The sequence below is a fragment of the Rhamphochromis longiceps genome, linkage group LG15 (assembly GCF_057381845.1).
Source record: "Rhamphochromis longiceps isolate RC_006_pf linkage group LG15, R_longiceps_female_GT1.1, whole genome shotgun sequence".
Lineage (NCBI taxonomy): Eukaryota > Metazoa > Chordata > Actinopteri > Cichliformes > Cichlidae > Rhamphochromis > Rhamphochromis longiceps.
In genome coordinates this window covers 24,143,733-24,169,355 of record NC_140571.1, presented here as the reverse complement: position 1 = coordinate 24,169,355, position 25,623 = coordinate 24,143,733, and the positions used below count along the sequence as shown (strand labels likewise).

General features: G+C 40.0%; 1 protein-coding gene across 2 annotated transcripts in view; it reads right to left on the bottom strand.

Annotated features, from left to right (window-relative positions):
- The window catches only part of galnt14 (UDP-N-acetyl-alpha-D-galactosamine:polypeptide N-acetylgalactosaminyltransferase 14 (GalNAc-T14)), a 266,824-nt gene that overhangs the window by 41,628 nt on the left and 199,573 nt on the right, over positions 1–25,623 (bottom strand). For both annotated transcript variants that reach the window (XM_085383098.1, XM_085383097.1), the window contains exons 6-9: positions 24,857–24,978; positions 20,006–20,093; positions 16,910–16,994; positions 4,494–4,597 (exon numbers count right to left, since the gene is read on the bottom strand). In XM_085383098.1, the coding sequence (XP_085239224.1) occupies positions 4,494–4,597; positions 16,910–16,994; positions 20,006–20,093; positions 24,857–24,978 (399 nt within the window). The remainder of the gene's footprint in view (positions 1–4,493; positions 4,598–16,909; positions 16,995–20,005; positions 20,094–24,856; positions 24,979–25,623) is intronic.

Here is a 25,623-nt window from a genome sequence, read left to right as displayed (position 1 = left end):
AAAAACATGAATCTTGCATTAAAGCATCATCCTGCCAGTGAACATGACAACCACACAGATTTGCTCTGGGTAAATTAATCATTTCTGAATGTTGGTGGTGAGAAGACAGGGTTGCTAAAACTATAGTGAAGAAAATACAGTTTAGATGTGAAACAGTAGAACTGCAGGTGAAGAGGAGGTTTGGCTTTCTTGTAACCGAAGCACTGAGCTCATTAAAGCTGATCATGATATAGTGCCTTATCTCTGGGCAAATTAGACCTTTGTGTGCAATGGTACAAAGTGATACGGTAACTGCTTTATGGCAATTCTGGGTTTTTATAGGAATTGGCATTAATGTGATGAATACCTTTAATTTGTTAGGTACCAAATTTATTGAACATGAGAGAAACTCATACCCGCTAATAATTCATCCACTCACTGATTCTGACCTGATTTTTTCCCTTAAGGTAATAATCCTACAAATTTTGTGACGATGTTCAAGTTTGCAGACATCCAGCAGGTTTCTCTGTGATGTTATGATGTTTTTAGATGGTCAGTTTGGCGACTTATTTTGTAGTTACACAGGAGAAGTCAGTTCATTTCTTTTTTTTTTTTTTCTTTTTTTTTCCCCGCCTGTCCCATTTGGTTCTTTAGCCATCAGAATTGTTGTCTGAAGACCAACAAGGATACCCAATGGATTTACTTTGCCAAATGGATCATCGTGGCATTGCCGTATTGGTCCATTTGGTCGATCTTTGTTTTTATTATTTATTATATTTTATTTTCAGATGTTACAGACGGGACAGACATGAGTGAGAGATAGGAAAGGGAGAAAGAAAGAGGAAGGAAAGGAAAAACAGAAGGGGAGAGGGACAGTGAGAAAGGGGGGGAGAAAAAAAATAAAAATCTCCTGGATCACCTGTTGAGAGAAGAATAGAAAACAAGCAAAAAAAGACAAAAAAAACAAAAAACAAAGCAACATACTAAACACAACACCATCGCATTAATCTAGCTAAGTGTAAACAGCAGTAAATACTAAATATTCAATGTTGTTGTGCAGCACGCAGGACAGATGTGCTTCGAAGTAGCAGCCAAGAAAGGTGTAATTTGGGTCTACGAGCAGTGAACACCCGTGTGCATACCTGTGTGGATCAGCGCGCTTGTATTCCAAAGGTTTCTCCATGTAACGATCTGCTAGGGAGTGTGGGGGGGCCACAGCCCCGTCCTCCAGGGTATGAAGCAGGTATGGAGGAGATCAAAACTCCAGACATCCAGAGGCCCCCAGAACACAAGAAACCATGGAAGACCAACAGAGGGGCAGCCGCGCCACTGTTCCAGTAAGAGCTGAGGAGAGTCCCAGATGAGGGTTCACTCAGCAGCCGCGGAGCAGAAGCCAGGGGGAGTTGCAGTGACGCGCCCGTGAGCTCCGCCGGCCGCCAGCTGTGCCTGAGTGACCGAGCCCCAGGCCGAGAGGCCGGGGGCACCCCACCCCCGAAGGGGCCCGAGCGAGCCCCAGGCTCCAGGCCCCGATAAGCGGCCGCCAAGGAGTGAGCCGGTGTGTACCTGGACGCCCACCCCCAGACACAAAGAACCACCAATGCACCGACACCTGAGGGAGTCCGCCACCGGCAGGGGAAGTGGTGGTAGGTGGAGATAGGCCTCCAAACCTTGGAGGGCCTGAGGTGTCCCCAGAGAGGTGGCGTCTGATACCCAACCTGACATATAGACACAGACATACAGGCACACACAGACACAAACATCCATTCCCCCCCTCATGCTCTCATATGCACTTACTCCACACTCAACCAACGTGGAGACAGACATAAAGAGACGCTGTACACACGATCACACTCCCCAAGCGTACTCTACAAACCGGGTCTAGGTACCCTTGCTCCTGCAGGGGGGAACTGCACCTAGACCCAGGTGGTGTTACCCTTTTCCCTGCGGTGGGGAGAGGCAGACCACCCCGACTCCGTAGCAGCAGGGAGGCCCCACACTCCAGACCGCAGTCGGACGGCCAACTCCACCTAGCCCTCCCGCTCCAGCAGGCCGCAGAGAATGGGGGTGGGAGAAGACTCCAAACCTCCCTCCACCCGCTCATTGTAGTGTTGATGCATGTGTGTTCTAAGGTGCAATTAAAACCCAGGAGGGCATGGAGCTACCTGCCAGAGAGCAGCAGGTAAGCGCATAGTCCCTCCTGATAGCCCTCAATGTCTAAGTGTATTTAAAATTGAGAGGTGGGCAACGACGCCAGGGGTGAGGTGTACACCCTGATGGTAATTTGGACTCCGTGATTGTGCCCACCCCCAAGATCCTATATGTATGTGTAATGAGAGTGTGAATAATGTGAATGTCTAAGTTGTGGGATAAAATTGAGGCAGAGGCAGCCAGAAGGGGACAGAGGGGGGGGGGGGTAGCCTCCTCTGCACCCTGGTGACATACCCCTACTCCAAGGCCCTGCATGTGTGGGTGGTTGTGGTGGAGCGGGAAGAGAGAGGCAGCTGGAGATGGGGAGGGAAGGAAGGGAGGGGCAGGTAACCCCTCCCTGGGGCCAGCTCCCCCGCTGACCCCAGTAGGCACTCCCACACTCCGCGACCCGCCAGGGAAAGGGGGCCCAGGCCCATCCAGACCGGGGCCCAGTGCAGCAGCGCCTCCCGGCCCCACAGAGCCCGGGACAGTCCACCCAACCCCACCACAGAGAAAACTGCACCCACCCCATCATCCACTCATCTTCCAGACTACATAAGACAGTAAACGCCCAGGCTGAGATCTTCCTCCACCTCTCCTGTATCTCCCCCTCCTGCAGAGAGAGTTCCTGAAGAGAGGAAAGCTCCTGCAAGATGTGACCATCTCCCCCACCAGTTGAAGAGCCCCCCCAGGTGGTTCGACGCACCGGCGGCACCCCGCTCCAGGGCCGGGCCCCTCGCACTGTTATTTAAGATTGATTATGATTAGGAAATAATAGCAGCGTTTGGTATAAAATGAAAAAAGCAAACTAGCCCATTTCCTCCTTCAAGTGAAAGCTAACGTTTTAAATATTTAACTAAAACCATGATTTTTTCCCTTAAGGTAATAATCCTACAAATTTTGTGACGATGTTCAAGTTTGCAGACATCCAGCAGGTTTCTCTGTGATGTTATGATGTTTTTAGATGGTCAGTTTGGCGACTTATTTTGTAGTTACACAGGAGAAGTCAGTTCATTTCAATAAACGTAAAAAAATCCTACATGCTTTTTTCCAGTGTTAAAAATCAGCGCAACTGGCAGTAAGCTGCATGTTGCAAACATTAGCAAATAAGATTGAGTGCTTGACTAATATTTTTTCCTGCTTATATTTTGTACCTTGAGAAATAATAATGAATGCAGTCGTTATTTAATTTAACACAGAATACCTTAATTTGCCACAGAAGAGAAGAGACGATAAGGGAAGAGAGAAGAAGAATCTGTAGAATTTGTTAACTCCTTACATTTGGTAATAACTCCTCTGATAAAAGGACCAATCTGCGTTACTTGATGTGTTTTTGCATAATGTGAAATCTGCAGGGAAGAACACCTTATATTTGGACTTTTAAATGTTTTGGGATAAAGGATCAATCACACAACCATAAAGCAAAATGCAATAAATAACAAATCATATAAAACATAAAAAACACTGTTCAAAAGACCAGTGGCAGCTAGGACAAATGCATTTTTAAGTCTGCACATTGGCATTCAGTAAATTAAACGTTTTTGGCTAACCTGGCTACGATCAGCCAGGTTAGAGTGGACCTGATCCCATACAAATGACTCAGGTTATCCTGCTGTTTTGATGCACATTGTAAGTACAACTTGCACTAAATCATTAAAAATGCATGACAATCATCAGTCATGGTTCGAACTCGAGCTAATTTAATTGCACTTATGTCTGAATCAGTTTTATGGCCCTCGTACTGACAAAGACACCATCCACAGCCTGACAGAAGACACATTTGGACCTAATCTGATTTACTTTGGACTCTTATGCCCAGTCATGGCACAGGAAAATAGTCTGTGGGCTAATCTGAGCTGAGCTCCAGATGTGGAGTTGTGACTGTGTCACTGTGGCCAGACTCACCCCGAAGCAACACTGGCAGTTAAAGCCTAATGCAGCTCATAGGAAACTGAAAATGTGGGCCTCCTTTGGTCCAAAGATACATTCCAGTTTCTTTGCAGTGAGAGTGGACTGACTGAATGTAAATAAACCAAAAGATACTGATGAAAATGCAGCTTGAGCTATTTATTTTGTGTTTCATAAATGGATGGTTGACTTTTTGCTAATGTTAGGATATAATGGTTTCACTGGTTTAGTCCATTTGAGATGGGTGGTCTGTAACAACAAAAATAAAATGATTTTAAAAATGTAGAAGTGGCAAAAATGTAATTACTCAACAGAAAACATCATTAATATTACTGCTTAAACCGTTAATATTAGTTTCCAATGTTTTACGAGTTCCCTCTAAACTTCACAGCACCTTTCTTCCAAGTACGATGACTCACCAAAGTTCTCACCACCCCAAATGTCCATGGCAGTGTCGTATTTTCCAAGGTGATTGAACCAGGACCTGTCAATCACAAACAGTCCGCCTGCAATGATGGGGGTCCTGTGAGAGAAACAACAAAAGGGGGAAAATAAGGGAGTCACAAGATGAGAAAAACATTTCCTTGTAATTTGTAATTAAGTCCTAAGCATGTCTACTAGATTTATGTCTCACTACTGACCCGAAAACATCCAGAGATGACAAAACAGATTAAAAAAAAACATTTATGAAAAGGGAGTTTCAAAAGCATAAATCTTCACTACCTTCACTACCCTAACTTTTTAGCTACACATAAACATGTGTAAGAAAAGTAAAAGCTTCAGCCCTCACACGTGCTTGTGCTGCTTACATTTGTCCTCACATTTCTCCAGAATCTCATCAGATCTAATCCAAACACGAGGAGCTCCTGTGTAGTTTCTCTTTGAGTTTTGCCGTTTCCTTTCTGTTTGCCATAACGCAAACACACACACACACACACAATCACACAGACACATGCAGGACAATGAGACGACTGAATAGCTGAAGGCCAGCACGCGCCATCAAATACCCTCTGTTTATCAACAATTATCCCGCTGTCATCGCCTGCAAATAGCACCCCGAGTGTGTGTGTCCGTATGTGGGTGGCAGAACATAAACTCTTTTCAAGCTCAATTTGTCCTTGTGTGTTTAAAGGAATGTAGCAGTGTGTGTGTGTGTGTGTGCGTATAAGACTTTGACTGCAGAAAGTGAGGATGTTAAATGGCATAAAATAACTTGGCAAATGCAATGAATAGGATGAGACAAACAAGACTGCGTTTATTTGTGGACATTTATGTGTATGTGTCCCTATCTTTATGAGGACTGATGCTCGAGGGCTATTTTTTCTCTAGAGTGTCGAGGCCGATCGGACAACACCACACAGTGCAGCAGCGATGATGTGACATAGGACTGGAACAGCAGAAATCTCAGTAATGATCATTTAAGAAATTAAGCTCAAAAGTTACGGGAATGCAGACCTCATCACAATCGACCGCCCACCGCGTTCCTTTTTCAGATGACGTTACCGCAGTGTCACTTAAATAAAGCTACTTTCAGCTTCTCCCTTATTCACAAAAGGTGACCACAGCGAGTCTGTCTGCACACTTCGAGCTTTTACAGGATCTTTTTCTTGTTAGACAAATGTTTAAATCACTGCATTATGGAGCAGTTTCACTGAAATGAGTAACAATAATAATAATAACATTATTATTTGTATTGCAGTTTCTGATACAGATACAAAGTGCTTTTCAGTTTGGAGAAAACACACATTAGAAAAGTGTGCATACATACAAAAATGTGTTTTCAGCAGTAATTTAACCAAAGCACAGATTGACCTGGGGTCCGTTCTTCGTACCGCGCTAAGTAAGTTAGCTGGATTTGATTGTTGACGATTTTGCGTGATCTTGGATCATTCGGTTCTCCAAAGCTCATCCGGGACTTGCTGTCATAGCAACAGATCCGTAAGCGTAAACCTGCTCGGGAGCAGGCTTACTTTATGTAAACAGGATTAAATCGCGGCCACTCAGGTATGTCCGCTTCACTTATACGAAAGCAACAGCGATATTTTACCACTGTTTTACCATAAATAAATATTATCAATGTAACTAAAGTTAATGCAGTATTTGATCCTTTTATTGATTTCATACAGATACATACAGGTCATTTCCTAAAAAAAGGGAAATGTACTATTAATCATTCTATTTCATGTATTTGATTATTTCAGATGTAATTCATATTTTAGAGTAGTAATTGTAAATTACTTCGTGTAATCAAGATGAGAGACCACGGCTATAAAAGCGAAGGTGGATTTGGGAAGTCTGTCGCAGCCATGTCCTGTCCGTATACGCGAGCCACCCATTGCGGAAGGTGCAAGATTGATAAGGAGAGTTTTCAGAATTCAGCGTATATTGCGGGATAGACAGGATCCTTTAGCTCAGCGCGACAGTGTGCTCATAGAGAGATATCGATTTTCCCGTGAGGGTATTATTTACTTAACCAACTTGTTGACGAGGGGGTGCAGGACCACCACCTGTCTTTGTTTGCTCTGCCCTTTTCTTGGTTGCTGTTATAAACAAACAGATTATTTCAGGGTCTCTTTCCAAGAGACTAAAAGCAATATAAGTGATAAATATTACCATTCTGTAGAATATTCTTATATTTCACTTTTACTTGTTCCCATGTTCTAGTGGGTCCTGTCGTGGCTCTAATGTGAAAGAGGATATAATGTAATATAATATAATATAATATAATATAATATAATATAATATAATATAATATAATATAATATAGTGTAATATAATAAATTTACCCTACTGCCTACTGGTGTTGGCCAGAGGGGCCGATGGCGCGATATGGCAGCCTCGCTTCTGTCAGTCTGCCGCAGGGCAGCTGTGGCTACAACCGTAGCTGCCTCCACCAGTGTATGAATGTGAGAGTGAATGAATAGTGGTATTGTAAAGCGCTTTGGGTGCCTTGAAAAGCGCTATATAAATCCAATCCATTATTATTATTATTATTATTAAATTACTTACGAGTTTAATTTGTCAGCAACTTTCTGCCAGCCCTCTCTCCTTGCTTTTGCAGCCTTTGCAGTGTTCCCTTGCGTTTTAATTAAACTCTGAAACTCCTGAAATCCCTCAATCAAGAGTTCTTGCTCTGCTGCCAAAAAATACAGAGCGCGCTCCTTCGACATTTTCGCCGACCAATCAAAGGGTTGCCGATCAATGTTTCTACTATCGATGCGTAGCCCCTGTTAAGCCACCCAGTTATCTCACATTACTTCATCCAGCTATACTAATCGTCAACAACAGGTGTGTTCGGAGAACCGGAATAGCGAGCTCAAAGTTAGCGCGATGATTTGATCTTGGATGTGTCATTTGATCTTGGATGTAGTAAGCGAGGTACGAAGAACGGACCCCTGACCGGAGGAGCTTAGGAAGGCTGTTCCAAAGGTTCCTGCAGCCTTGTGTCTGAATTTAAAAGAAGACCACAGTACAGTGAAAAGACTCTGACCAGATGATTGGACAGGCCAACTAATGCAATAATAGGAGGAGCCTGCCCATGAAATTACTACATTTTACAATGAATTCTGAATGTTGCCCAATGAACGGAAGCTAGATTAGAGGTGATAAGCAGGCACAGGCATGTTTTTGTTAGCAGTTGTGGACTAAATGAAGACAAGCTACGAAGGACTGAGAAATACAGGGAGTGCAGAATTATTAGGCAAGTTGTATCTTTGAGGAATAATTTTATTATTGAACAACAACCATGTTCTCAATGAACCCAAAAAACTCATTAATATCAAAGCTGAATGTTTTTGGAAGTTGTTTTTAGTTTTAGCTATTTTAGGGGGATATCTGTGTGTGCAGGTGACTATTACTGTGCATAATTATTAGGCAACTTAACAAAAAACAAATATATACCCATTTCAATCATTTATTTTTACCAGTGAAACCAATATAACATCTCCACATTCACAAATATACATTTCTGACATTCACAAACAAAACAAAAACAAATCAGCGACCAATATAGCCACCTTTCTTTGCAAGGACACTCAAAAGCCTGCCATCCATGGATTCTGTCAGTGTTTTGATCTGTTCACCATCAACATTGCGTGCAGCAGCAACCACAGCCTCCCAGACACTGTTCAGAGAGGTGTACTGTTTTCCCTCCTTGTAAATCTCACATTTGATGATGGACCACAGGTTCTCAATGGGGTTCAGATCAGGTGAACAAGGAGGCCATGTCATTAGTTTTTCTTCTTTTATACCCTTTCTTGCCAGCCACGCTGTGGAGTACTTGGACGCGTGTGATGGAGCACTGTCCTGCATGAAAATCATGTTTTTCTTGAAGGATGCAGACTTCTTCCTGTACCACTGCTTGAAGAAGGTGTCTTCCAGAAACTGGCAGTAGGACTGGGAGTTGAGCTTGACTCCATCCTCAACCCGAAAAGGCCCCACAAGCTCATCTTTGATGATACCAGCCCAAACCAGTACTCCACCTCCACCTTGCTGGCGTCTGAGTCGGACTGGAGCTCTCTGCCCTTTACCAATCCAGCCACGGGCCCATCCATCTGGCCCATCAAGACTCACTCTCATTTCATCAGTCCATAAAACCTTAGAAAAACCAGTCTTGAGATATTTCTTGGCCCAGTCTTGACGTTTCAGCTTGTGTGTCTTGTTCAGTGGTGGTCGTCTTTCAGCCTTTCTTACCTTGGCCATGTCTCTGAGTATTGCACACCTTGTGCTTTTGGGCACTCCAGTGATGTTGCAGCTCTGAAATATGGCCAAACTGGTGGCAAGTGGCATCTTGGTAGCTGCACGCTTGACTTTTCTCAGTTCATGGGCAGTTATTTTGCGCCTTGGTTTTTCCACACGCTTCTTGCGACCCTGTTGACTATTTTGAATGAAACGCTTGATTGTTCGATGATCACACTTCAGAAGCTTTGCAATTTTGAGACTGCTGCATCCCTCTGCAAGATATCTCACTATTTTTGACTTTTTCTGAGCCTGTCAAGTCCTTCTTTTGACCCATTTTGCCAAAGGAAAGGACATTGCCTAATAATTATGCACACCTGATATAGGGTGTTGATGTCATTAGACCACACCCCTTCTCATTACAGAGATGCACATCACCTAATATGCTTAATTGGTAGTAGGCTTTCGAGCCTATACAGCTTGGAGTAAGACAACATGCATGAAGAGGATGATGTGGACAAAATACTCATTTGCCTAATAATTCTGCACTCCCTGTACACATAAAAAATTAATTACAGAATTAAAGACAGCAGAGAATGAAACTGAGCACTAAAAGTTTCAGACCCCTGGTTGACAGCAAAGGTTTGATTATTTTTTTTTTATGTTGCAGTAAGTAAGTACCAAAATACATTTACAGTGTTTATAATCAATGCAGAGGAGAAAACAGGACATGCAGGATAAATATGGGAAAATGTGGTGCAGCAGAAGTTTTCAACTATACTGCAGCTGGCACATCCACTAAATATTGTAGTAAAGATATTATATGGATGGATAGATGGTGATTTTATGCACGCAGTTTTTATGTTATTACTGAGACGGCTGCTAAGTGGTGAAACTTGTTTCTAGAAGTAAATTAATACTAGATGGAAATGTTTGCATGGTTGAAACACCAGGATAAGAGTAAATGAAAGCACTTCTAAATGTTCAACTGCCCCTGTGTGTTTATTTGTTCCAAAAACTGATGCTGTTAAAAAAAAAGTGGTGAAAAGCACCCCAACTCATCTCCTCGAGTATCTGTGTTACAGGTTACAGTGCATATATATGATGTATGTGGTTGTAAAGGTTAGGGTTGGAGGCTTTGAAATACATAATGCCAATCATGGTCTTCATACGTATAGTTTATAAATGCATAAATGGTAACTCTTGGTAACGAGGTTGACATGGCAGATAAAAGCATTGCATTGACTTGCAGGTAGAAACCATGACAGTGAACAAGCTACAACCTTTCCACAATCTTTCTACATCCATCTCCAAAAAACAAACACAGGGACACACACACACACGCACCATATGTGATTGCCTGCCCCGCTGCCTCCACCAAAACATAAAAATAAAAACCATGCATGAAGTCAGGCAGTCATAAGTTGGCACAGCAGCAAATCTGGGTTCCTGCCACCAATCTGACTTATGACGAAGGAGCAGTGCCAAAGTTTATTATTTATAACCGTGCATGTGTGTTTGCTCTGTGGCTCTTGTGGCTTCCCTTTGTTTGTTTGTTCATCTCTCCACAGCAAATGATTTGTCAGGCATCGATGATTTGAGGTTTTGTAAACTTTTAGCGTATTAGGTTTTTCATCACAGCCAATGTGTCCTTATGCAACCTGCTTTCATTTCCAAGGCATCAAGCTCAGCAGTGCAGGGTTGGTGTTGTGAAGGGGCGGATTTTAGTCTAAACAACAATGTTTCACTAAATTTAAACTAAACTTGAGTAGATTTAAGTGCCAGTGTCGAACCACCAAAGGAGCCAAAGATTTCTTGTGCTTCTGAGAGTTAGTTTATGTGTCTCTTGCTTTTAGTTCAGCTTTAGATGACGTCAGGTTTGTTAGTTCCCCTTTGTGTTCTCATGATGTTCCTTCAGTCTTCTCGCTCTCTGTTTTTCCTTTTGTCTGTTTGTGTCAAGTTAGTGCTGTCTCCCCATTCTGCTGTGGCTCTCTTCCATATTTTATTTTGGCGACTGTTGTTCCGTGTGTTGGTTCCCCCGACTCATTAAGTTAATTATTCTCAGTTGTGTTCCCACCTGTTACCTCTGCCCTCGTTATCCTGTGTGTGTGTGTGTGTGTATTGTCTCAGTCTTGCTTTGTTGCATCGTCCTTCATGGTTGTTTTGTTTCTTGTGAATAACTCTTGTGAGTTAACAGCATTAAAGCCGATTTTTGTGTTTATTCAGGATGATCACATATGGAGAAACTAAAACTATTGCAACAAAAACAAAAGAACACTAAATGTTAAAGCAACACAGGAAAGAAAGAGAAGACACTGGAAACACGGAAACTAACCTAAACATAGTAAGACAAAGTGGTGAACAGACAGGGAAACACAGGGAGGCTAGAATAACAAATAGATTCAAATCAAAACTTAAGCATCATATCACAAAAAAACTCAGCATCACTCAAAACCACAGAAACTTAACTAAAAGACCAAAAAGAAAAGAAAAGTTCATTTTATATAAGTTTGTTTAGTAAGTACACAATATTGTTTCAATTATTTATATTTTTTTCCACACAGTTTTAGTTGTTAGGTTTAGAAAATAACAATTTTGACTAATTGTTCACTTGGGTTTGGCAACTAAACTACTTGGCAGTGTTTAGGAAAAAGAAAATGATTTGGATAAAAATAACAGTGTAATTAAAGGTTAGAAGTCAAACTTCTCTTTCATAATATATACATATATGGCCTCAGTCAACACCTGTCTGAGAAAGGTTGGAGGTTTTACTTACATGACCTTAGAAGGCTGCCTCTGTAAACAGCAGTTATTTTAACCCAATCAAAATTGACCACTATTGTTATTTTTCTGATGAGGTCAGCCTGCCACAACCCTGCTGAGGTCACTGCAGTAATAATAGGTCAGAGCAGGATGATTAATTTCTTACTGATTTCTGAACTGCATTTTTTTTTTTTATTCCATCAGTGGTGGGGCACATCAGCACTGCCATTAATCACAGCACCCCACAGAAAATTACATTATGTAGACATAGAAGCTTTTTTTAAGCACTACTCTGACAGTCTGTGATTGTGGGCCATTACTGCCATTTTAAATTAATTATGTATTGGGGCTTTTTATTAAAAATTAGTCTACATGCAGTATAGCACATAAGGTAACCAACATTAGTTAGTCAGCTGCATTTACTGTGGTCTATTTGGAATTTTATGAATTCAGCAGTTTTTTTCTAGTACTGGTTCACAACAACACATCTCGATGCACTTTTTATACTAACGTAATGATCCTGCAATATTAAAGAAAGAAACCCAATGATCTGATGGGTGATACCGATTAACAAGCACTTGAAAATGGGGAGAAAGAACTCCCTTTTTACAGGAAGGCACCCCCAGAAGAACCAAGCCCAGAGAAAAGCAGCCACCTACTATGTGTGGTTGGAGGTTGACGGTAGATAATAGTTACTGGAAGCATCATGATGAAGGATGGTTCAGGGTCACCTGATCCAACAGTAAGTTTAAGCTTTATGAAAAAGGAACCTTTTAAGAACCTCTTAACAATGTAGTGTATGCTGTACAGTGCAGCGAGGAATGCCCAGACCTCTACATTGGAGAGACCAAACAGCCACTTCATAAACGCATGGTACAACATAGAAGAGCCACCTCCACGGGACAAGACTCGGTGGTCCATGTGCATCTAAAGGACAAAGGTCACTCCATTCGAGGATGCCAATGTTCACATTTTGGACAGAGAGGACAGATGGTTTGAAAGAGGAGTAAAAGAGGCCATCTATGTCCACTGTGAGTGACCATCTTTGAACAGAGGCGGTAGTTTATGACACCAACTGTCTGCCATCTACAATCCAGTTTTGAGATCCCTTCCCAGACGCCTTAATGCCCACTCACATCCTGGGCCGTCTGACCTCAAGAAGTCACATGATAGGGTGGGCCTAGGTTTCACAATTAGCTCATCGAAACCTTGGCTGATTGTGACCTACACCCGTTTTCACACCTTGGCTCATTTGATTAGGTAGAGGATAATTAGGGGGTCCATTGTCCCTCTCGGGGGCTAATGAGGTCTGATAAACTTACATGCATTCATAATAAACAACCTATAGAGAAATTTAGACTGTAAAGACAAAAGTTTAAGCTCATTGTACAAAAACAAGATATTCATTATATATACTTCATATTATACATATATCATTACTCTATATTTGAATAGAACATACATAACAAATACAAAAATTCCACAAAGAGAAGGATGACAATGGGTTCAGGTTTTTTTAATAAAAGCAGAAAAATGGGCCTGAAAGGCAAAATCAGTAGATTTTTGTTTTTAATAACTTCCCAAAGGCAAATGTAAACACATGAAAAACTATTGCACACTGAGGAATGCGTTTCTGGAAGGCATAGCTGCATTTCTATTTGCCAATGTGGACTTAATAAAAGGAAATATTGGGTGTAAATTTTGATGCTGTTTTAGTTTTATGCGCCTCAGTTTTCCACCATTTCTTTGACTGCTCTCTGTCTATATGTTTCTGAACGTTTATGCACAAAAAAACACAAAAGTGAAGAAAACCTTCACAGTTTAGCTTTAAAAGTATCAATAATAAGAAAATAATAAGAAATCTGGTTTGAAATGAGTAACAAGCACATGAGTGTGGCAAGTTTATTATAAGATAAAATAAAAAGTATAAATAATTGGACCAAAAAGCAATTCCAACAAAAATATTATAGAAATGGGTTAAAAAGGGAATTTGAAGGTGGTACAATTTGGTGTAGCAGAGAAATATTACTTTGCTAAGAATAAGTGAGGTGAGCTATATGGTGAAAGACTGCAGGGGTTTGGGTTTGATTCCACCCGGACTGTTTTCTAAAAAAGTTACATTTGGTGAGCAATATTAAAAACCACCATCAGCTTACGTTTAATTTAAAGTCTGGTACCTTTGACCTAACAGTGCCAATGGATGCTACAGGCTGTTCTGCACCTGCATCATCAATTACTATAAATCACACTACTGCAAACTCCACAGTTCCATAATCTGCACCTACTGTCTAGTATAACCTTTGGCAAAAGTACAGTATCATCGTTTTAAAAAAATAATATAAATTTAATCAGAACATCACAACTTTTATATAAAATATCAACTTTTTTGTTTGTATGTATGCTTGGTGGTATTTGTTGAGCTGTTTGAAATTACCAGCCACTCTGTAGGTGCGGACGTTTTCCCAGATTAACTTTGTTGACATCAGCAAGCATGAACACATGACAGGGATGACAAGAGGACGACAAGTCTGTGATCAAATGAGCACAGACAGGATCATAGGGTGACACTACTTTCTGATTTGTTGAGTATCTCAATTGCATCAGTGGGAAGGGACACCGGGATGCGTCAGATGAAAAATTAACTAAGCTGGTAACACGTATCAATTTGCCAATAACACAGATGTAGCATGAGACATCTTTAAATGTATCAAACCTGCAGACGCAGCATCCAAATAACTGGTGGCTGTGGTAGAGAGGAGGCCACTGAAAGAACTGCCATTAATCCAGGCCACCCACTGAACCACTTACTGGAAAGGCAGAGCTTTCTGTAATAACATTTTCAGCTTTCAGCTCCACTGCCAAATGACAGAAATACTTTTACCTCACACCACAACACCTGTATTCATTTTCTTTAGATTTTTGCTCCTTGTTGTATTATACTCTGCCTTTTTACATGGCATTATATTATCTTATTTATTGTTTTATGCAGTGGGTGCTTTCTAAAATCGAATTGTCCTGATTTCCTTTGCATAACTTTTACCTTACTGATAGCGTTGGTGTTACGGTCATTGTGCCTGCTCGGTGTACTTTTACAACTATAAGTAAAATGAATTGATGCAGCTTGGTAATGAAAAAATCAACCACCCACATCACCAATAACCTTTTGCAGTACCAACCATGCTCATTTTAATTATTCAGTTAATAGTAGCTCGTGTATCTGCAGCAATCCTGGCAGCATGACTGAGGAGGGCACGGTACGACTTTGGGGAGTTACACTCGTGTCTCTTTGGAAGCAAAAAGAGGTCATTCATCACCTCGCACAGCTTACTTTAAGTGTGATCCCACTGGAAAACCAACAGAAATGTGTTGAGGATATTCTGAACTGCCATGTACTGTGCTAACCTGCTCTAACACCTTGAGAAAAGATTGAATTTATTTACCACTTGTCCCTTAAACATATTTATAATTTATCCCATGTTATTTTACAGTTGGCCATAATGCTATAGTTTAGACATTGCTGTTGTAACTTTGCTCTACATACTATCCCGGGTTTGTTTGTGGTAGCTTTATGTTACAGTTTACATCCATGCGTATGTTTTTAAAGCAAATACTACTGAAACATAAGATCATTTGAATTTTCTTCTGTTGAAAGGTCAATTTCTGGTAAATTACACAATAGTTTGTCCCTTTGTTCAGATCTTACATCCAAAACAGGTGTGGGGGAGGGGCCGGCCCAGCACTTCCTGTTTATATGGGGTTTATATCATGATGTCATTGATTGCATCACTGGGCGACTGTGGCTCAGGGGGTTGGGAAGCGTATCTATAACCGGAAGGTCGCCGGTTCGATCCCTGAGCTCTCTGTCCTGATCATTGTGTCCCTGGGCAAGACACTTTACCCTACTTGCCTACTGGTGTTGGCCAGAGGGGCCGATGGCGCGATATGGCAGCCTCGCTTCTGTCAGTCTGCCCCAGGGCAGCTGTGGCTACAACTGTAGCTTGCATTCTCCAGTGTGTGAATGTGAGAGTGAATGAATAGTGGCATTGTAAAGCGCTTTGGGTGCCTTGAAAAGCGCTATATAAATCAAATCCATTATTATTGGGTACAACCAAATGGTTTTTCCTTTTTGCATAGTGAAGTTGTTTTCTTTTCAAACCATTTATTTGTGTAAATGAGTTTGTAAATTAGATGAATAATCTTATTCCTGTTTCTTTGTTTAGATTTCGTTGTTTGGTTTAGCCTTTTTTTTTAAACAGTAGAGACTAATGAGGTTCAGGTGTGTGTAAAGTTCTGTAAAATATAAAAGTGAGATTTTGACAACAGAGGTCGTTTTAAGATGGCAGAATGGAGATGCCAGAAAAAAAAATACACTAAAAAGAAATTTGACCAGTCTGCTGATGCTGTCTACTTATCACCTTTCTTACCATTTGCACTACTTTACCTCACATAAAGAAAAATAATTTTGCACTTTTATAACTGTGGCTACAATCCTCCATCCACGTGTATGTTTCTAATTTGGCACAGAGATTCATAATATGATTCAAAGTAGCTTGATTTCGTTGTGCAGCCTGTAAATGTGGTCCAGTGTATGGTTATAATTATAGATGAGTAAGGAGGGCTGGATCTATCCAAATCCAGCCCTCCTTGTTTTGTCTTATGGTCATGTTATATTTTAAGATACTGAGTTGTTCTGCTTTATTGAAGCTCTTTGTTATAGGTTGTTGTCCTTTCCAACATTGGGGATAAGCAAAGCAGATTATTTTTTACTTTATCTGCTTTTATCTTAATTGGTTATTAATGAAAGCTGCTAGAATGTTATTCCAGATCATTCTGGCCCACTTTAACCTCTGCTTGTAGACAGAAATATGTTATTGGTGGAGTTAAATACTGCTAAAAATGTTGAGTCAAATATTTTTTCTCCTGCAGAGTCCCTAATAATAATTATGCTGTATGGATCAATCGCACACACACATAAAAATACACACACACTTTATTTAGCAACAAGTAAAACCCTGCACTCAAGTCTGTAAAACGATACATATGAAAATGTTATCTATTTATTTCACCGTCAGCATCTTCTGGATTTGGTGAAAATTTAAAACATTTACTCTTCAAGTTTTTAATGAACTTAATTGTTCAGAATTCATCCTAAGAAGACAACTAAACCCGTGCTATTACACTTTTTCCTTTTCATCCTTTCATCAGACTTCAGTGCATCTCTTTCCTTTTGTCTCCTCACTCCCCCTCTTGTCCTTTGTTCCTACTCTTTAACCTCCTCTTCTCTGCCTTCTCTGTTTCCACTTGTCTGCACTTACTTAATGAGCCCTGGGTTCAGAATCTATACACCCACAGTTATACATTTTAATGTTTGAGTTTTTGTGTATGCGTGCATTACTTGATTGGCTGGGTCGGGTCAGTCCGGCGGGCTCTCTGTTCAGGCGACAACTGCTCCCACTTAAAATGGAGACTCCAATCAAAGCCTGAGGGAGAACAACAGAGTAAAGAACATGCTTTAAATAATACTGAGTACAGAGGCTACTGTGCTGTACCAAAACATCAAGGTCACTGTTATGCTATGCTTTCTTTAGAATATGTATATAAAATAGTTAATGAAAAGACAAATAGAGATATATTTTATTTTTCTGATACTAGAGGAAAAACTTCAGCAAAGAAAATGTTGTGTTGGCTTGTGTAGTTTTTTGTGTGCTTACAGTCCACCAGGTCACGGATTAGCTACCACAGTACTCCCCCTCCACTCTCTGTTGGCATGTCTTTAGACTTCAACATGTGTGTGAATGTCAGGATCAATGCAGATGGATCTGATGACCGTCTTTTTTATGATTTCAGCGACAGGTTCATCTATAATTAAAATGCTCTTTATAAGCACGACTATCGTTATCGATTCTCCTTCCTGTGTGATTGTGCGTGCACAGTGGACAGCCCTATTATCTGCATTGATTGGCGGACTGCTTTCACCAAGAAAATAAGACTGGTAAAAGAGTCTAATGGAAGGAGAGAGGTACTATGAAGTCAACAGATAAAGTGGGAGGTAGTGCAGATCGCAGACAGAGAACACAGTTATGTGTTGTTCTGGCTTTTTTACAGGCCGTTTAGCTTTAGCTCATCTGCGAGTATAATCCTGCTGAGCTAATAGAAATGTTCACTTTCTACATTTATTCAAGTTACTAATTTAATGTTTTAAAAAGCATTTACAATGCTCACAAATGTTCACTTTCTACATTTATTCAAGTTACTAATTTAATGTTTTAAAAAGCATTTACAGCTTTAGCTTTAGCTCATCTGATGGTCTTAAAGATGATGTCAGGATCCTGATGGCAGCGAACGAACTGACTGATATCTAAGAATTTGATATCAACAAATTAAAAGGACTGTGTTAACTGTTCAAAGAGTCATTTTATGTGCCAACACTTTAAGCACATTTCAAAGCTGTGTGAGAGAACCCTACTGTGCACATATAGACAATGCTTGGCAAGAGTCTTGAGCCACCCCTCAATATGTTCAGGGATTTATTTAAAAGTGCACATATACATGGAAATACAGTATACAAGGCAATCGCTGACTGGCAGAACCAGGCTCAGGGAGGGCCAGCCATCTGCCACGACCGGTTGGAGTGAGAGATCGGTCTCTCTTAGGTATCTTTCTTATTATTTCTATTAGTAGTCTTCAGGAATAGTTCCCCAGGCTTCCTGAAGGACATTTCAAAGTTCTTTGCATGTTTGCTGCCTTTTGTTCTGTTCTCTGTCAAGATGACCCTTATTACTTAAATAATGTAGAGGTCTGGGGAGGCCAATCCATGCTGATAGTGGTCCATTGTGTGCTTTTACTGCTTTGGCTGTGTGTTTGGAATTATTGTCATGCTAAATAATACCATAAGACCTGTTTCCACTGATTTTCAGTCCAGTTCTTGTGTAACTTGGCACAGCTTAATCTTTCTTTCATTTTTGATCTGTCACAGAAAAAACAGGGTGTGAGGGGGAGGCTCCCACGCTCCCTGTTTGTCATCAAAACGTGATGAAATGTCAACTCTTGGTAGAAAGACAAGAGCAGCCATATGGACACGTTTCTCATTTGATGTCAAGGAAGATAAGACACGTGAAACATGTGGCGCCACTGTCACTGGTGAAAACACGACAAACCTTTACACTTTATATTTTAGTCAACTGAAACAACTTCAGTCTAGTCTACTATAATCTTATCATATTTAATCAACTAGAACTAAACTCAAACTAAAAGAATCTAGAAGCTTAAATTATGACAAACACTAAATCAAAGTTTGCACACCACACCAGTTCATTCTTTGAATGATTCATAGAATCATTAAGAAACAAACAAAAGAAAGAAAGAAAAACCTAAAAGAAAACAAACAACGATAAAAATACACTGGAAACAGTCAGGTAAAGCGACTGGACTGGACTGAAGATGAGTGACAAAGCAGTCAATATGCAAAGAAACACTTTAAAAGTCCTTCAGAAAGCCTGGAGACCAATTGCTTTAAAGACCACTTTAAAATTACAAGAAGGTTGGGATCCTTGGATACAAAATATGAAGATGTGATCATTCTTTCACAGCTTGCATGCAAACTGATTCTTGTGTTGGATTAGTGCTGTGTCCTAAGTCTTTTTGACCATCACAGTTCTCTGAAACTCCATGTTTTTCACAGAGTTTGTATTATATAGGTAAGTGAACATCTGCAGTCCACAGCTGAATGCCATGCTGTAGTCAATTAATCAAACAATTGAAAAGTTGGGGATGTGATTGGGGGACATTTTCTGAGAGTAACTAAATATGCAAAATTCCACCTGCTAGCCTTTTTTGTCTTAGAAGAATTATTAACAGAAAGACAAAACTATGATAAATAATAATAAAAGGCGTTTCGTTCTTTTATTTGGAAATATATTTAGATTCATGCCTCTGCTTTTTCAACATCAAACAGCATTTGAGACATATGAGACCTTAAGACTGTTGTAGTTTATTTCTTAAAAATAAACAATTAAATTTGAGAACATAAACCTACAGTCTCTAGTTCCCTTTACAATGATGGAAAGAAAGTTGGTGCACTCGTTGCACAGTTTAAAACCAAGACATCAGCACTTATCTGTGTAGAAACTGGGCAGAAAAAAAGGGCAACTCTAACAAAATCTGAATATTCAAGGACACACGGTTGAGGGACTTTAGTGCACATTTCAAAGATAAGATGATTCAAGGACAGCAACTATTCTCGAGGGGTCCAATATGAGCGAATAAGAGTCACTGCTAGAAGAAGAAGAAGTAGGAAAAAAAATATCTCAAAGCATTTAATGTTCACAGCAGCCAGAGAGAACAGGTTCATGAACTCATCACAAACTTATCATCAAGGGCCACCTCATAAGTCAGAAACCCAAAGGGGTTTCTCTCTGTCATCAAAACACAACCCAAAGGTGCCTCAGAGACGTTTGTTTCTGAGTGTAGATGGAAGAAAGTGGTTGTGTACCTCCACGGAGATCGGCAGAGGCTGCCACATAAGCAAACGTATCCATGTTGATGATGTCGATGACTGGGCTAACCACTCGAGACGGGTCCTGGAGACACAAAAAGAACCACACACATTTATGCTTAATTAGGGCTTCAGATTAATTTTTTAAAAAGTGTAATGCAAGGGAAATAAAACAAGCTACCAAGGAAGAAAAAGAGAAAGAAGTGAATGTGTTTCTGCTTTCATCACCAAATTCTGTTCGAATAAATGAGGCGCTCAGTCCAGTGTGTTCATCTGTGTGTGAAACAGACTGTAAACTCCAAGGTCATTATACTGCACTTCTCCGAAAGGGAATTTCAGTCATTCAGCAACAATCATGCAGACAGCAAATGTAGCAAGGTGAGATTGACCACTACCTCTGTTGACTTTAATTCAGTGCTACTTTATTCCCTTCTCTGTCATTAATGTCAGACCACTGAGCCACATGAAATGAAGAGATACAGAAAATGCTTTTGGGTGACAACACAATTTATTAAGAAGCAGCAGAGAAAATGAGTAACACATCAATAGGTTACTGGAGGTAAACTGTGTAGGCTGTGTAGAATTCAATATTTTAGTTTGCGAAGTTCAATACGGGCTCTGGTATTTCATTTCATTTGTGTTAGGGCTATATTGGAATTGACGAATAAAGAAAGGTCTGACACCTAGCTATCCTGATGGAAAGCTTTGTCTTCGTCTTACTACAACAGCAAAGCTGGCTGCATAATTTTTTGTCAAGTGATGTTTGAGCACAGTGCATATTTAGAGCATGACATTGACTGTGCTATATAAAAGACTGATATTACTAATACATGTTTTTAATTATTGGCTTGCAAATCTTTTTTTTTTTTCTGTTTATTTTGGTGGATGCGACCATATTGGAGTAGAGACACAGACAAAGATACTTTTTGATTAGAGATGGGGAGAGCTAATTTACTACCTGGCTAGAGTTCAGCATGCCCCTTGTGTTCATACCTACTAGTCTTTTAAATCAACCAAATCCTTAACTTTAAGGTAAGTAATATAAAACTCCTCCTTCACAGGGCTGTCAGAAGGAAGAAAATAACCAGAGAGATCAAAACCAGAGAGATTTTGGTTGTAAGACAATGTATTTCTGCTCTAAAGCTGACCCTTTGTGTTTAAGCCAACCCCAAGTGGTTATTTAAGAAACTGAATCTTGGCTTCATTTGCTTGACTTTTCAGCCACTGTAATTTGTATTTCTTGTGCTCTGCACGCCACTTTATTACAGTGATTTTCTGGTTTATGGCACTTTTGAGACTTTTCTGAAGTAACAACCAAGCAGCTGCCCACTCAACTCTACAGTTTGGTTCATGTGGTTCAGAGAATAAGATCCTCAGTGTAGCGCAACAATAATTTTTAAAAAACATTTGGAAAGCACATCCTCCATCAATGAACTATTTTCCACTTTTAAACAAAGTGGTCCGGAAATGCACCAAACCTTTTTTTCCTCTATTTTTCTGGTGTTTCTTGTAATTCACCTCTACCAACTTTCATGAAATCCAGCTGGCAGTTTTCTACTAAGCTTGCTGATAGACCTCGACTCATGTCCCAGTGGAGCAACTAATCCTATAGATAGATTTCATTTCTGTGTTGGAAATGAGCAAATTTATAAGCTTAAATCATGCAGACAGGATGCGGGGAAAAAGGTTAGCGTGTAAAGCATTTCTAACTTTTTAAGTGAACATTTAAAGCCATTAAAAATGTAATGCTTGATATTTGTGACTGGTTGATGAGACTGTAAAAAATGGGATAATATCAAGCACCAACAAAAATTCCCGTATCCCTCAACCCTGTGTAATCGTCCATAAGGCCATAAGATACTCATGGATTTAGTTTAGTTATTGCCTCCTTAACCCTTAAACAGAGTCCTAAATCCTTTTAAAGTGAAAACTGGCAAAAATGGCTGCACTTGATTTTCCTCATATTTTTTCCTTGATGGTGCCATTTGCTCTTTACAAGGATAAAAGGTACAAAATCTCACTTGCACACACCCACACACACTGGCGCTGCCAGACTTGCACTCCCTTTTAAATCATGAAGTGTCCCTCTATTAGTTTGGTCAAACGGCTGGATGCATCTTCAGCCAGTGATATTACAGAGCAGGTGGAGCGGTTCTGGACCATTAGCTGCAGGGTCAGTGCAAGGGGACGCAAGCTGCATCCTTCTACAGCTTCAGCCACATTACAAAGCACTCTGTCTGCTTTAATAGCTGTTAGGGTAATGACACTGTGCAGCACTCAGGGTGAAGCATCACGACATTACTGTCGTAACCGGATAACTGTTATTTTCAAATCACTCTGGAGCATTTTCTTAATTTTAGCCATTTCTTTTTTTTTTTCCCTTCACCTGAATAGAAATGAGAATATTTGATGAGTAAGTTGAGAGGAATCTGACCCCAAAGCAATCTGCTTCTTTTATGGTTTTGGACTCTTGTTTTTAAAGTGCAACTTTCAAACATTTATTGAATTTTACAAATGAATAAATGTATAAATGAATTATAAATGATTTTATAAATGAATATTGAATTTTAATAAATGACCTGTTTTACATAGTCGTCCTTGAGTATTTTATGCAAGCATGCAAGGAAGTTGTGTCGAGGCAGACGTTTGACTATTGACAAAATTATCATCTAAATTGTCCCTTCAGAAAACCCATTATTCCAAAACAACAAGCACTCTAGGCTTTAATGCAATTCTTTATATATTTTTAATCACTAATGCCATCTTTCAAATCATTTTTTAAATCCAACAGTGCATGCAGGGAGTGCTAGTGTTAATTTTGTTCATTGCTCTTCATGTAAACAATTATTCTGTTTTCTTTTCCTTCATTTAGGAGTGAGGTTTATAGGTGATGTTCACTGAGCGTCCATAGTGCCTAAATAGCCCTGTCACTGTCCTATTTCATTTCCAGTCATTTCTTAGGAAATGACTGGAAATACTAATGAAACCATCAACATATTCACTACATGTTTGGCCGTTCATTGTGATTATCGCTTTTGTTTTGCAGCTCTCTTTGATTGCACATGCACATATAGCAACAAATGAGCAATGTTGCTAAACACAACCAGGATCCTTTTATGTTGACATGCTCTGAAAATATTACTGTTAACTGGTGAACAATTACAATAAATTGTTGCCTTGGTGCTGAAAGACAAAAGCAAAAGCGGTAATGTGATAGACATGGGGCTGAGTAAATACTCTCTAGATTCAATCAGTGGTAAAAAGCTGGGAAATTTCTATTTATTCAAATGAGAAGATGCATATTTGCATGTATTATTTCTCAATTACTTCCCTGACAATGGAATTACAATAAATCATTTATTTGACACAAAATGATTTGTTAGCATCAAACAGTAAAGTATTCAAAAAAAGGCTTTTTTGGCAAAACAGAAAAAGCTTGACAACAACTAAAAGAGAACAAAATCAAAATATATGATAAAATTGATCAGATGTGAAATACAGAAAAGCAGATAACCTGAAATTTGGACAAGACTTTAGCTCTCTATATCAATAAGACAGACAATTATTTTGCAGGGAATGTGATTTTACGGTAGCCTGGAGTTTTGACTACGCGTGTGTGTTAATCGGATCAATACCTCATACATTTAAATCTAAATATACGACTATAGAGTGACTACATAGACAGTGACAGATGACTTTTGTGCTTGAACACACACAGGCGCACACACACAAACACACACACGAATAAACCACGAGTATAAATATGGATGGTGATGGTACAGCAGCAGAAACAGATCAGACTCTCTGGTGGATTTATTGATCGCTTCTCTGCAGATTGAGATCAAAGGTCTTTAATAGCAGGCAAACAACTGTTGACTTGATGAATTGGAGAAGTTCAAGACAGGTGTTAAAATTAAAATGAACTGGAGAAGAGAGTATGCGAGGCACATGGACAGGGAAGGAGATGAGAAAGGCCATGTAACGTCGTAAAGCAAATCAAAGGAAGGTGATGGTATGTGTAAAGCCAGGGTAGGATAGAAAAGGATGCAAGAGGAAGTGGATAGGGAGATTTCAAGAGAGCAGAGAAACGAGAGAGGAAAAGAGATGGGGATAGAAAAGAAAAGTGGACGTTTCAAGAGGCCAGAAAGAAGCTGAGAGGAGGCCAGAGAAAGGAGGGGGAAAATTACGAGGAGATGTAAAGAGAAAAGGAAGAAAAGCAAAGGTGTGAGAGTAATGGCAGTAGCACAGGGAGGAAGACATGAGGTGGGGAAAGTAGAACAGAGTGCGATAACCAAAATTGTTGGATAAGAGGTGAAAACAGGAGAGGAGATGAAAATGGAAAAGAAAAGGTGCAATGGTACCGAAGAGTAAGTAAAAAGTAAAGGAGACGAGAGATGGAAAAAGGGAAGAAAGGAAGAGAGATGTGACAGGACAAAAGGGAGCGGAGAAGAGGTGGTGAGAGGAGGCAAAACAAGGTGATGAGAGATTGGATGGGGAGGACAAGAAGAGCAGACACAAGCAGAGGACAGCAGACGGGAGAGTAAGAGGGGTGAAGAAGAGAGTACCGCACTTATTTCTTAATGAGAGGCAATCAGACCGGCATCTATTTTCTTTAATGGCACGATTTCACTTCGACCACTGGAGTCATCACGCAGAGGCTTTTTGTTGAGTAGTAAAGCATGCCATATTTGCAGATTGGCCTTGGTCATTATGCCTCGTGACTCACATATATTTGTGTGTATATATAGACACATCTGGAACATGAGAGGGTTATAATTTGATAGAGAAGCTTTCAGACTCACATATACTTTGTTGCATTAGGGTTTATAAATGAACATGCAGTTACACCTCTTTGATCCTTTGCAGGAGGGGTGGCAGCCAGTCTTTGTTGACCTCACAGTGGCTGTCCAGGAAGGTCAGCACTTTGGCTCTTGCAGCGTCCGTCCCCCGCACTCTGGACCTGATGAGACCTTAAGCAGACAAATAGAAAGACAGTTTAATCTCATTCCTGTTCATGCAAAACCTTCAAAATATTAACCACATCTATTTAAAATTATAACTTTTATTACACAAGACCTAATTAACAATTGTTATTCACACTGCACTTTTAAATATCACTGACAAACTTAGGCCAGCAGTTTAAATGTTGTGGCTGATGGATATATAATAAAGGACAATGCAATTGCACCAACATGTTTTTTTTAAATAAATAAATAAATACAAAATGAACTGAATAGAGAAGACATTTAATAGAAGGGTCTTTTGAAAAATGCCTATAATCCAGATCTATAATTATTTTTGCACTGAAAACCATTTCACTGAATCACCCACTGATAAGCACATTAAGACAATGTGTCCCTGTGCATAAACAGAACCAACAGGTTTGATTTTAATTTGTCATTCATGCTTTAGCTTTTAAAATAAGGTTTGGAAAACACTGTATCTTTTCTGTAATAAAGCTTTAACCATACAAGGTACCCGGTACAGGGTGGGTGGGGGTAAAATAAATGTATAAAACTGTCATAGAGATACAGATTTATTACATGAAAGTGGTGCTGTACAAGATTTTCAACATAATTTTGAGTTGTACTTAAAGTAACTATATTCAATATGTT